Source organism: Mustela nivalis, assembly GCF_964662115.1.
Source record: "Mustela nivalis genome assembly, chromosome: 10".
Taxonomy (NCBI): Eukaryota; Metazoa; Chordata; class Mammalia; order Carnivora; family Mustelidae; genus Mustela; species Mustela nivalis.
Genome location: NC_139029.1, coordinates 51,420,948 through 51,434,995, shown reverse-complemented (window position 1 = coordinate 51,434,995; position 14,048 = coordinate 51,420,948). Strand labels below are relative to the sequence as shown.

At 48.3% G+C, this 14,048-nt stretch overlaps 1 protein-coding gene across 8 annotated transcripts in view; it reads right to left on the bottom strand.

The window, feature by feature from the left end:
• AK4 (adenylate kinase 4) overlaps positions 1 to 7,533 on the bottom strand; it is a gene marked incomplete at its 3' end in the record, with an annotated part of 69,921 nt that extends 62,388 nt beyond the window's left edge. For 2 of the 8 annotated variants that reach the window (XM_082687862.1, XM_082687865.1), the window contains exons 1-2: positions 7,026 to 7,120; positions 6,175 to 6,458 (exon numbers count right to left, since the gene is read on the bottom strand). In XM_082687862.1, the coding sequence (XP_082543988.1) occupies positions 6,175 to 6,319 (145 nt within the window). In that variant the 5' untranslated portion in view covers positions 6,320 to 6,458; positions 7,026 to 7,120. The other 6 variants (XM_082687860.1, XM_082687861.1, XM_082687866.1 and 3 more) reach the window with 6 other exon arrangements.
• Between the last annotated feature and the right edge of the window lie 6,515 nt (positions 7,534 to 14,048).

Here is a 14,048-nt window from a genome sequence, read left to right as displayed (position 1 = left end):
AGGTAGAGAGGCAGGCTGCGGCGGGGGGGAGGGGGCACGGCGCACAGCTTCCCCACCCAGCAGAGAGCCCAATGCAGGGCTTAATCCCAGCACCCTGAGATCATGACCTGAGCTGAAGGCAGAAGATAAACCCACTGAGCCACTTAGGTGCCCCAAATTTGTACCTTTTAAAAAAAGAGGCTTCTGTTCTGCCTATACATACTGTATGTATATATGCAAATTCTCTGGATGAATATCCAAGAAAAGTAACTAGTAGCTATCCCTATAGAGAGTAACTGGGGAAGGAGGGGTCAAGGAGGGGAAAGAGACTTTCCACACCATTCCTAGTGTATTAATTGAGAATTTTACCCTCAGGGCCTTGGATAGCTCAGTCTGTTAAACATCCTACCCTTGATCTCAGCTCAGGTAATAATCTCAGGGTCCTGGGATCCTACCCCATGTTGGGCTCAATGGTCAGCAAGGAGTCTACTTGAGGATTCTCTCCCTACCCCTCTACTCCTCCCCACTCCATCCAGTTGTGTGTGTGTGTGTGTGTGTGTGTGCGTGTGTGCGCGCACTCCTCAAATAAATAAATAAGTCCTTAAGAAAATTTTGCCATCTGCACGTGTTACTTTCTTGAAAAATAAAAGATGGGATAAAAACTATATTAAAATGGGGCACCTGGGTGGCTTAGTGGGTTAAGCCTCTGCTTTTGGCTCAGGTCATGATCGCAGGGTCCTGGGATTGAGCCCCACATCAGGCTCTCTGCTCAGCAGGGAGCCTGCTTTCCTCCCTCTCTCTCTGCCTGCCTCTCTGCCTACTTGTGATCTCTCTCTCTCTGTCAAATAAATAAATAAAATCTTTTTTTAAAAAACACAAAAACATACAAAAGAATTTAAATACATGTCTACCAATGTATACATATCTGTATCTGTATTTACACGGAATATTTAGTAAGCAAAGTGGTGCATGAACAAATCTTATCAACTTTTATACCAAGACCTTGACTGGGTATTCATAAGCTAAGCTTGAAATTCCCTTCTTCTTCTACAGTTTAAAAACTACTCTGGTCCAGTTATTTTACTTCTAGTAACCTGTGTCACAGAAGGTATATTTGCCCAATGAATCACATACAGTGGTGTTCATAAGAGCATACTAAACAGCAAGTCACTCAAATGTTTCACACCAGACTGGTTAGGCATGCTCCAGTCCAACCCCAAAGGTACATTCACCCAAGGTGCTCAGGCCAAAATCCTAGGGCTGATTGTGGGCTGCTTTCTCTCCATCACCCCTCCCAAGCAACTCACTCTGTCCAGTCAGCTTGGCTTTCATATACTTCCTAAAGTCCTTCATTTCTGCCTTCACCACTACTGCCCAACCCAAGCCATGGTCCACTCTTCTAGTCTATACTGGTCTTATTGGTACCACTCCTGTTTAACAGGAGTCATTTCACACAGCATCCCAAATGTCAACTTTTAGAAAGTAAATCCATTCATGTCAGTACCCTATTCAAAACCTTGAATAACTTTTCAGTGCCCTAAAATCCAATCCAATTCACACTTTCCAAATTTTCTACAAGGCAGGACTCCAATATAGGTCATTTAAACAATGACCACACTGGCAGCACCTGGGTGGCTCAGTCAGTTAAGTGTCTGCCTTCAGCTCAGGTCATGATCCCAGGGTGCTGGGACTGAGCCCTGCAGAGGACTCCCTGCTCAGCAGGGAGTCTGCTTCTGTCTCTCCCTCTGCCCCCTCCCGTTTGTGCTCACACCAGTACCTGTGGTGGGTGCACGGACTCACTCTCTCTCAAACAATCTTAAAAGAAAAAAACAAAGAAATGACCACACTGGAAGAATGCTCAGATTCAGCTGAGCATGTGGCCAATGCAAATGTATCCTCAGGGGACAGCACATTGGCTTCCTGCTCAGCAGGGAGTCTGCTTTTCCCTCTGCCTCCCTCCCTGCTTATGCTCTCTCTCAAATAAATAAAATCTTAAAAAAAAAAAAAAAGTTACAAATAGTTCTCTTCCAACACCCATAAAAACCCTCAAAGAAGCCAGAACAAAGTAAGTTGTAGAGCAGACCTGTAGAAACAAGAGACACCCCTAAGTGGTCAGACCCTTTGATATGGTTTTGGAATACAGGTGAGGTTCGAACCAACCACCAAGAATTCTTGAAGAATTCTTGAGATGCCTTTGGTGCAAAAGGGTCATTTGTTTATTAAAGCATGAGGGCAGGACAGGAGCCCTGGGCACAAAGAGCTATTGCACCAGGATCTTATACTCTCAGGAGTTGGGTTTTAAAAGAACTTTCATATGCTAAAGAGGACGGACCTCCATAAGATACCTACAAGACCCCAGAAGCCTAGCCCTTATCAAGTGAAGGTTGTTTTCCCTCTAGCAAGGTATTAAGACAGTTGGGAAATTCCTGGAAGAATGTCACACTTGTCCCACCCAGGTTGGGAGGGGGTGTCTAGGTGCCAGCAAGTGCTTTGTCTTCAGTTAGCCTTCTGCTCCCTGACCTGGGCTATACCAACCTTAAAAAAAAAAATGAACAGAGAATATTCTAGAAATCCTGTAATACGCCAAGACACTCTACGATCCACACAAAGGTTAACTATTTGAAGTTATTTTAGATACCTTGTTCAACTCTGTCAAGTATCTTGAATACAACCTTTCTATCTTTCAACGCTTGGAAGTTTTCACTCTTACATAAGAAAAGACACATTTATACTTAACAAATAATAATAAAAAAAAAAAAACCCAAAACAAAAACCTGAGCCCTCTGAACTAGGTCATCTTTTCAAAGAAAAGAGGCTCAGGCCATAGTCTAATTTGAAATGCTGGTCCCATCTGCAAACCCCAGCAAGAGCGGCAGTTAATATTAAGAGCAGAAACAGGTTTGTTCTTGAACATTGTTTCTCCCAATCAAGTCCAGGATGCTTCCAAATGGAAATCTGCCAATTTTCCTGCACTTGAGAGAGTAGATCCAGTACAGAATAATGTGATTTTTAAAAAAACGCCAGTATTTGTCCAACCCCTAAAGCAGGATTCTCACATCCTTTCAGAGGGAGGCTTCCATCACCATCGCTCAACAGAAGAGATAAGGAGTTTTACTAGGACTCACTACTAAGTGTCGGTCATGTGTACATGCACATGCTTATACACACGTACGCGCATACACCGAAAAGCTAACATTCCTTGTGACACAGTGTAGGATCCCCCTCCTGGCAATCTATGAAAACTATCCCTTCTATTTACATCTGCAAAGTACTAAAGAAAACCAAAGAGAACCAAAGATTTGGGTGTGGGTCTTCACTTTTTCTTTTTAAAGATTTTATTTGAGAAAGAGAGCGCCTGCAAGCACACACATGGAGGGAAAATGAGAGGGAGCAGCAGACTCCCTCTTGGGCAGGGAGCCCGATGTGGGGCTTGATCCCCGGACCCTGGGATCATGACCTGAGCCGAAGGCAGACACTTAACTGACAGAGCCATCCAGGCATCCGGGTCAACACCCTTCAAATAAAATAAAGTCTTTGATTAAGTCTTAGTAGTACTGCTCCAGGCAGATGAGGCAGAGCCAATGAGTGACAACGACCTTGGGCTAATCTCAGATCCATAGTAAACACAAACTTTTACCATAAGTCAAGGCTAATTAAACAGAATGGACTCAATTACTGGAGGTTATCTGACTTTCCTACACCTTCAACACAGACTTGCTGAACTCTCTTTAGGCACCAGGTACTTCGCCATCCATATCCCTGACCTCGAAGTCTCTTTTAGTGGGAACTGAACATAGTGAAGGTAGAAGGGACAACAAGGGGCACAGGATTATCTTAAATACTGCTACAGCCCTCAGTACCTTGAACACTGTCCCACACATAACAGATGGTTGGTTTAAGTATCTACAGGATGAATCAGACAGACTTTTGCCACAAGGCATGTGACAGCATCATCAAGCTAGGTGCAGGGTAAAGAAATGAATTCTGTCAGGGCAGATAAGGGAAGACTTCTAGACGCGGTGAGTAGCCCTTCCTTCCCTGGATGAGCAGCTTTTCAGAAGGCAGTGGCTGCAGGAAGGCTGTGTGGACAAGAGTATTCTGGAAGCAAGGTTGGAGCAGATGGCCTGAGATACTTTCCAACTCAAGTTCCCACCAACGTTTTACTTCCCGGGGTTTTGTTGTGCTTCATGTGCTCCTTCATACCTTCAACTCTAATAAAGGGGCACCTAGAGAGGGGCTATTGTATTTCTCTACCAGAAAATTAGCTAAAAGCTAACAGCAGGTAACGGAAAAATAAACTGTGGAATGTTTTATTTACCAGGCACTGAGCCTGAAGACTCTTAGAACCAACCTTCTGTGAGAAAAATAATCTGAGAACACCCTCCAAGTCCACCAGACACACCCACTTTGAAAAGAAATTGTTGCCCTCCGTTTTTCTTCTCTTTAGCAGATAAAGCGGTTTTTAAATTGGTTTATGCAAAACCTACTTAGCTCCCAAGAGAAAAACAAAATCTAAACAGTCACAGTCTTACAGAAGAGAGAAATTGGGAAATATGAAGGCATGTGAAAGGGAACAGAAACTAAAATCCCAAAAAACAAGGCAAGTTAAAAAAAATTTTTTTTAAGTGAGAGTAAGGGAAAACATCTGGAAAGCCTTCAAAAACCTCTAAGAAAGTTCAGAAGTAAGCTACTTCCCATCACATTCTCTTTAAAAATGGGAAGGGCACCACTAATCCAGTCTGGGATGGACAAGGTGCAGTCCTTCATGCCAGAAGGAAATCAGTTCCCAAGGCAGGTATAAAAAATGTTAAGGAAGGGGCTCAAAGCCATTGCATTTCCTCCCCTCACCTTGCCTCTGGCTCCCTACCACAGAGAAACCGGAGCCAATCACAAAACCCTCCGGCTGAGAGCCAGCCTTCCCGCTCACACTGCTCTTCCCCCAAACTGCATTCCAAAACAAAAAGAGTAAAATGCAGCTAAAGGTGGTATTAAAATAGACCCATCCGAGGTGAGAAAAAATTCAAGCTACGACCAGGTACACAAAACCCTACACCGTTAGAGGCTGGGGAGGGGAAGGACAGGACGCCCAGTCTTTCTGAGAATCAAAATAAAAGCTTGCTTTTTGCAATAGCTTAAGAGATAATGAATAAACTCTGCCTTGGAGATGTTTCTTAATTTCTAGCTTCTATGCCGTTTTCCAGCACAGTCCTCCGCCCACCTCTTCAAACTAATATGTGCTTCTGTAATGAAGATCTCTGGATAATTAGCCCCCCGATGGGCAATAACCACCCTGCTCACCTCCAAGGACAGCAGCGAAGGTTCAGCACCCCGTCTGCGTTTAACAAGTTTCCATAAAGAAGTTGCTAATTATGAGCACATGCATCCCGGAAGGGTTACGCACTAGCGCGCTGTCACCTCGCGCCTTTTAATGCCAGTTCATCAGGAACTGGGGTGGACGTGGGGTGGAAGGAGAGGGGTGAAGGGTCCTACAGATAGACGAAAGGATCGGGCGATCTGCATCCCCAAATCCTCCCTTGACGCCAGCCAAGGGAGACTTTCTCAAGAAGCCATTTCCAGGGAAGCAGGATTTAAAAGGTAATTTATCAGATCGAGCCTCTACTACGTAGTCTCCCAACCACCAGGCCCCGGCTTGGGAAGGAGGGGGAGTTCGTGGTGAGAGTTTACCTTAGAAGGCGTCCGCGGACAGACAGGCCTTGCAAAGCCACCAGGGCTCTGTCCGGAGGCCCGGGGCAGCGCGGAGGGGCAGGAATAGCGCGCGGCTGCGAGACCCGCAACGCCACAGGTTCCCCAGCGCGCAGCGGGACCCGACTCCCACAGGTGGGCGGCCAGAGCAGGGGGCGCGGGGAAGGTGTGGGCACAGAGAGCTTTGCCTTAAAGAGGCAAGGCGAGCGGGAAGCTCGGGTTTTTCGGCTGTCTGAGTGGTTACCGGCTTTTCCCCAAGACGGGAGGAGCCGCGAGCACCTCCCACCCTCCTCCCAGCTGGCCTTGGCCTCCTCCAGGGGCGCGGTTAAGCCGCACGGCCGTGGGCCACCGTTTGCATGCTCCCAGGCACGTACGAGCCTGCACGACCGCACGCGGGCGGGGGAAGGGCGCCCGGGGACCTAGGAGACCCGACCTAACCCGACCCCGCTACCGCTCACCCCCGCCCCTCGCCCCTGCACCCCCACCCCTCACCGGTGTTCGCTTTGATGTTCTCCCGCAAGAAGTGGCCGCTGGAGAGATGCTGGAGGCCAAAGCTCTGAGCGATCCTCTGGCACACGGTGCCTTTGCCCGAGCCAGGCGGCCCAAGGATGACCGCGCGCAGGAGTTTGGAAGCCATTGCCTTCGCCAGGCAGGGAGGGGGCGGGCAAACAGGCAACCCGGACAGCAGCCTCGGAGAAGCCCCGGGAACTTTGTTGCGGCTGCTGCTCCTTCTGCCTCCGACACTCTCCGCTCGCGCGGGGACTCGCCAGGCGCCCCTGCAGGGGGAAGGAGTGACTTTTGAAGACAACCCCTCCCTTCAGCCGCGCGCTGGGGCCGGCTCGAAGGCGGAGAAAGGCGCCACGCTACCCATCCCCGCCCTCCTCGCCCCCACGCCGCGATTCCGTAGGAGTCCCGAGTCCCCGCCCCAGGCGGGGTCGACCTCGGGGGCTCAGAGGGCCGCCCAGCCAGGCCCACCTCCAGCCTTTCCTATTTCGCTCCCCACGCGGCGTTCGAGGAAGGGGCTAGGCGGCCTGGCATCCCAGCGCCAGGCTCCACCGAGGGGGAAGCCGGGAGGGGCGGTGACTCCACGCGCGCGCCCCGTCGCCCCAAGCACCGGGCGGCCTGGGGGCTGAGCCCCTGCCCCGGCCCTCGCACGTGGGCAGCGCGGAGTCTGCGCCGCGGCCCCTCCCCAGCGGCTGTCAGCCCTCCGGAGTCGCCGCCGCCCGCCGCCCGCACGGACCGCCCAGCGCCCACCTCCGCCGAGATTGGGCCGAGGCGCTCCCCGCCACGGGAAGCCTGAGTCCTGTCGCCTCTCCACCCGAAGCAATCAAATAAACACGCACCTCGGCTGGGACGCGGCGCTCCGCGAGGCTTCCAGCCCGGATCCCGCTGGGCGGCGCCGCCTCCGCCCGCCCCCACTCCGAGCCCCAGCCGGCCGCGCGGGACTCGCGCCTTACGTAAGCCGGGGAGACCCGCTCGGCGCGAGTCGCCGGCCGGCGCCCCCTCCCCTCCCCGCCGCTCCGTTCCCACCCCGCCCTCTGGGCTCGCGTGCCCCGCACCACCCAGCGGGGGCTGCAGGAGCGCGGGGACACACACCCTTCTCTTGCCATCGCCTGCGGACCCTGTCTGCTGGTGAGGGGAAGGAAAAATACAACTTGTTGATCGCCTACTGTGCGTCAAGTTCGGGGCTAGGCGATTTCCTTGTGCAACAACCGGTCCAGATAGAGTATTCACAGATGAGGAAAGGAGGCTTGGCGTGTCGCCATTCATTCAACAAATGTTTGTTGAGCGCCTACCATGTTCCAGACAGTGTTTTAGGCGCTTGGCATATAGCTGTAAACCGAAGAGGCGGAGTCTTGCCCTGGTGGAACACACAGTTCAGACGGCGGTTTGAACCCTCACGGGCCTGACTCCAAAGCCCAAACTCCTTAACGAAGAAGAAAGGAGGGGGTGATCACTCACCTGTACTCAAGTTCTTAGAGCCAGCTGATTTCAGGACCTCAGGCAGGGCCCAGGATGTTGGCACTACAGTTACAACTCACCAAGTCCAAAGGGTGCTATCTTCCCTCCCCTCCCCTGCGTATCGCACTCTATAGTCCCTCTCTCTCTCTAAGATTTTATTTATTTATTTGACAGAGAGAGAGAGAGAGAGAGAGGCAATACAAGCAGGGAGAGTGGCGCCTGGGTGGCTTAGCCTTTGAGCGTCTGCCTTCAGCTCAGGTCATGATCGAGTCCTGGGATCCAGCCCCACATGCAGTCCCACTCCATATTCTCTTAAATCTGTTCCTACTCACCCAGTCGTTCCTCACAGCCTTCATTTCCTACTGGCGAAAGTGTGATAACTACCAGCCCCTAAATCTCTAGTCCATCCTCAGTGCACATCAGTTTCTATTATTTCCCCACCTCAGATAAAAATCGTCCCTTCAGAATAAAATATCTTCAGCCTTGGGGCGCCTGGGTGGCTCAGTGGGTTAAAGCCTCTGGATTCGGCTCAGGTCATGATCCCAGGGTCCTGGGATTGAACCCCCAGTCACATCGGGCTCTCTGCTCAGCAGGGAGCCTGCTTCCTCCTCTCTCTCTGCCTGCCTCTCTGCCTCCTAGTGATCTGTCTGTCAAATAAGTAAATAAAATCTTAAAAAAAAAAAAATCTTCAGCCTTTCATACATCTTTGCAACCCTCCCCCTCCCCTCCTTCTACAGGCTGAGCTTTGGGGAAATGCATTGCAAGGTTTTGAATGGAACCACAAATGGGGAGGGACAGCCTGGAGAAGAGACTCTTCTAGAGTCCTGGCTGCATCCTCTGAGGGGTGGAAGAGGGCCTGAGTAAGCAAGAGCCTGGCAGAGTATTTTTCTCTCTGCCTCTGGCAGCCCAAGCCCCCTCTTCCAGCATCGCCTCCATAGACAGCCAGCCAGACAAGGCCTAGCCTCCGTCTGCCTGAGAGCACAGGAGACCCCCAACCTCCACCCAGCATTTGTTCAATAGGCTCATCCCCTCGTCTCAGATGTCTCAGGAGTCTGATGTAGACATGAGGAGCTTGTTTCCACTGAGCCCTTCCAGCCCTTCACCTGGGAACAAACAGAAAGAGAAGAGCTCCAGGGGGTGTGGGGTGACTTAAATCTCCCTTCCCTTTCCCTCCATACACTGTATCATATATAGTGGATACTTTGCAGTCTTCCTCAGACCTCAGCATGCATCAGAATCCCTCCCAGGGCTTGTTTAAAACAGATTTGCTGAGCCCCTCCTCAGCAGTTTCTGAATCTGGGGGTCTGAGGTGGGCATTTCTGATAAGTTCCTGGGTTAATGCTGAGGCTGCCAATCTGGAAATCAGCACTTGGAAGGTGTGGTTTCCACACTCTGAAAACCACTGCTCTACCACACTGAGCACGGAGACATGGGGAGCTGTGTGGCCTCGCGGCTCCTCTCTCTGCTGTGGGAACTTTGGCCCTTAACCTCTTCTTGTTCTAAAATGCAGACATTGGATTTAATACTCTCAAAGGTCCCTTTGTCTCTATCAAGCATTGATTCTGTGAGTTCCCACTGGAAATAGTTTCTAGCCCTCACAAACTAGAGGAACTATCCACCTTCCCTATCACCCAGTTCTTTTACCTGCTTTTGAAATGTATTTGTCAACATCACCTTATAATTTCAGGGAACAGCATTAGCCACTCACACCGTCATAAGACTTAGTGCTTGAGGAGTTTAGGAGCTTATGTTATGAAATAGAAAGAGTTGTGACGTACTAAACTCAATAAAGAAACCCAGTCGAGCCTGGAAGCTCGAGCCCTTCGTGAACCTTCCCCCTGCACAGCCAAATCAGGCTCCTATAGTCTGGCAGCTGATTGGAAGCAGTAGAACTGGAAGAAATGGGTTTGGGAGTCAAACACCTCTGGGATTAAATTGCAACAGCACCATTCACTAACTCTGCAAGTCTCCTGATCTCTGTGAGTCTTGGTTTCCTGATCTGTAAAAGGGAGATAATATTTATTTCTTAGGCTAGTAGGGAGTCTTAAATGAGCTAAGGTGCATATAGGATGTAGCACAGTGCTGGACATTTATTAAGTACTCAGTGGTGAACATCATCACTATTACTTTCTTTAAATATTTTATTTATTTATTTGACAGAGAGAGAGAGATCACAAGTAGGCAGGGAGGCAGGCCGGGGAGAGGCGAAAACAGACTCCCTGCTGAGTAGAGAGAGCCTGATGCAGGGCTTGATCGGCAGAGGCTTAACCCACTGAGCCACCCAGGCACCCCGCACATCATCACTATTATTAACCATGGTACAATTATTTACCTTCTCCAATCTCAGTTCCTTAACTGTAAGGAATAAATGAGCTAATGTGACAAAGTATTTAGCAGAACCCCTGGCCCTTGGAAGATACTCCACAAATGGCAGCTATTCTTATCACATATACACTCATACAATCAATTTCTTCCTATTTCCTTTGCCTGGGGTTTTAAGCTGTTGGTAATATTTATCATAGTGTACAGAGGAATGTACATCTCTGTGTTTATCTCCCCTAGAGACAAACTGGAAACTCACTCTGAGAGAAGGGGCTCTATTTTATTCATCTATCTAGCTTCAAAAACATACAGCAGTCTGCCTGTAATAAGTGCTCTGTTAATGTTGGCAAATCTCCCTCCCCCTCCTAACACATGGACATCAAGCCCAGGTGCCTCCCTGCAACTTAACCGGATGGTAATGTGAAGTCCACAGTCCACGTTTGATCTCACTTACACATCCCTTCATCAAATTCTCCTATCTGGACTGCAGTGCCCCTGTTTAGGAAACATTCGTCATTTCCGTATTACTGTCACAGTTTTACCATAACCTTGTACCACCTTGGTTCTTATCCACTTATCATGTTTCTTTAAGTATCAACTCAGTTTGCTTAAATCATTTATTAAAAAAAAAACTGAATGCAACTCACCATAAGTAAAAGGACACACTAAAATAAATAGGAGAAAAGGAAAACAAGGCTACCAAGTTCTAGCTGGACTCTACAGTCTGCCTGTGGAGTTTCTGAACTTAGTCTTTATTTAAAAAGGTCGAGGGGAGGGTGTTTACCAACTCATAGAGAGGTGTTTGAGACAGATAGCATCTAAATGAAATGTTCTATCTGTAATCACATAGCTCAAAATAGAATTAGAAAGGGAATACTTTTTTTTTTTTTTTTTAAGATTTTATTTCTTTATTTGGCGGGGAGAGAGGCACACACAGTGAGAGAGAGAACACAAGCAGGGGGAGTGAGAGAGAAAGAAGCAGGCTTCCTGCTGAGCAGGGAGCCCGATATGGGGCTCTACCCCCAAGACCCTGGAATCATGACTGGAGCCAAAGGCAGACACCTAATGACTGAGCCACCCAGGCACCCCTTTTGTAACATTCAGTTTAATAGTATCTAAAGCCAGATCCACATGCCACCTAGAATCATCTTTGGTCCCATGTGAAATTATCTTTTGCATCATCAAGGATGCATGTCACATACTCTAATGTATTTGTAAGTGTACCTGTAAAATATAACTCACCAGGATTTTTTAAAGAATGCCATCACCCCAACCATAGTTCACAGATAGTATACTGATCCCACTTCAAAAATTAAGTGCCCTACTCCCCCACTGTTCTTCCAGCTATCAATTCTTCACCACTATCTTGCAGGCTGACTTCTATTTTATTTGTTGGAGACTGTAGGCTCCTTTAACATAGCACCTTCGTCTTTTCCTCACGGCCTCCACATAGCTAGGCATAGAAACCAGACACGAGGGGCAGACATTATTGTACAGCTGACTCACTGCTGAATGAATGAATGGACAAAGTGACTTCTCTTTGCCCTCTGTGGAGCTTCTCTGGGCAGACAGAAGGAAGGCTAGTTACTCCAACACATCAAGATTCAGAAAAGAAAGCTGGAGAATGATGGGAAGCAGGGGGGAAATACCCAGCCCTGTGTGCCTGCTGCCTTCTCCCTGCAGGCACTCCTTCAAGACTCAAGAAGTCAAAAGGTTGCACTGAGAGAAGAAATGGTGGCACTAAACATGGCATTGTTTGTGACAATGGTAAATTCTTACAAGTGAAAGAATCATCCCCCAATTTTACTAGTTCACCGAGTTATTAACCTGTAACATCTCACCAGCTGCTGAAAAGAGGCACTAACGTGTGTTTGACAAGCCTGCTCTCTCAGACACACAGGTTCCCAGGGCAAGCGGTTTCAGAAGGAACTGGGATGAATGGAATAAACATTCTTCCTATCTACCTGGCATGACCCATTATTCTCCATAAGCAACAATTTACAAATCGCTCCTGGAATAACAGTCTATCATAGAGGGCCTCTCTCAAGAGCTGAAGAGGTCAAACTACCCCCTTTGACCTTCTCCCTGTGAAATCCCCACAAGCAAAATAACAATCAGTTATGCTCTACCCTCCATATACAATGATACAAGGATGATGTCTTGCTCAGAACTTTGCTCTCTGATTGATACATTTGGTAGTAGGCATGGACGAGCCTGTATCATTCCCTCCTCCCTCCACCTTCCTAACCACAATCAATGGCAGAGTTCCTTCTGGAAGTTGCCTTGGAGTTAGTAGGCATTTCTGGAGACGAAACGCCTTTGGGTGTGTCTTTCCTCTGTGCTAAATCAACTGCTAGAGGGAATGCATGTTCTTCCTGTTCCAGCTGGTTGGAGAGACTGGAACTGAATACTGAGTTTATTCGAATTGGGTCCCACTTGTGGGAGCCTTTTAAGTTTGATCTTCTGGTAAGGGCAATAAAGAATATTTATATTGTACATTATATATAATACTAATTCTTACAATAGTCCTATGTCATAGGTAGCCTAATATTGTGTGTCCGTTTCACAGACCTCAAACCTGAAGCAAGAAACTTGTCTGAGATCCTAGACCCATTAGTGGAAGATTAAGGACATAAATCAAGCGTCTGGACTTCAGAGCCGGTACTCTTTAATCACTGTGCTATGCTGATTCAGAGACCTCTGGAGTAACATTGTTATCTTCTTATTTTATAGATAAAGAAATTAACACACGATCAGGTTGGGTATTTTGTCCCTCAGGGTCCTGAGCCAATAAGTGGCAAAGCTGGGATCTGAACGTACATGTCAGGGTCAAACCACATACCCACAAACCCTACTCAGTCTCCCTAGTACTTGAGTGAAGAGGCTCCAAAGAGTGTCAGAAAGGGGGTTCTGAACCAGACTGCTGGTCTACGGAGAAATACTAACAAAGAGAAAGTCACTCGTGTGCAGACCGGTGGGCTCCATCAGCTGCCAGATAGCTATAAAAGGCTCGTCTCACTAGGACTTCCCTCTCAGGAATCTCCACAGGTTTTAACTTACAGCTTCCCTTCCTGAACCTGCCAGTTCATCTGTCAGCATCCTGCCGCCAACCAAGAGCCAAATCATTGCTGTGTCCCAGGTTTTGGTCTTGCTGCCAGACCCTTTGGATCTGATGCTTGGCTCGCTGTTGATCTGGCTCTCGAACGGCATCCTCACTCTGTTCTTCACATGGCCACAGGCCAGCCTGCCAGCTCTAGGGTCAAGTTCCAACTGTCCTCGCCTGCCACCACCATCACCTTTCTACCACAAATGTAGCTAGTCCCCAACCTGCAAGTCCCAAACGTGGCTCCTAGATCCCCAATCCAGATCATAGACCCCACTCATTGGAGAGGTCACTAGGGACAAGTCATTCTGAGAGACAAACCAAAAAGGTAGAAACAGAGTATCATTTTAAAGATATGACTTGTTGGAGAGCCGAACAGAAGACCCAGAGGAGGAACAAAGGTCAAAAAGGCAGTCACCAGTTTTAAGATAGACTGATTCAATAAGGGTTTCCGAGAGAATTCTAAGCATGGAAAGGCAAGTTGACACAAGGGTTAAGAGGATGGGCTCTAGAGACAGAGTGACAAGGTCAGCTTTAGCTCAACCTCTTACCAGATGTGTGACCAGCAGTTCCTTCATCCATGCTTCATTTTTTCCACCTGAAAAATGGGAATAGAGGCAGTTCCCATCTCATAGGGTTGTTTTGCCTACATGAATTAGTACATGCAAGGCTTGGAACGATGCTTGGCCTGTGATATGCATTATATAAGTGTCAGTTTCACTATTATTGGTTCTTCAACCCCCACAAAGCACAACGTACTTCATGGCACTAGAGCCAGGTTCTTGGAAGAATTAAGCCTGTCCAGACAGATTTATTCTACTACTAGGGCTACCCTCATGTTATATGTGTGTGTAATTTGTTTTCACATAGAATTTCATATATTAAAAAAACAGCTGTCTTGGGGTACCTGGGTGGCTCAGATGGTTAAGCGTCTGCCTTTGGCTCAGATCGTCATCTCCAGGTCCTGAGATCCAGCCCC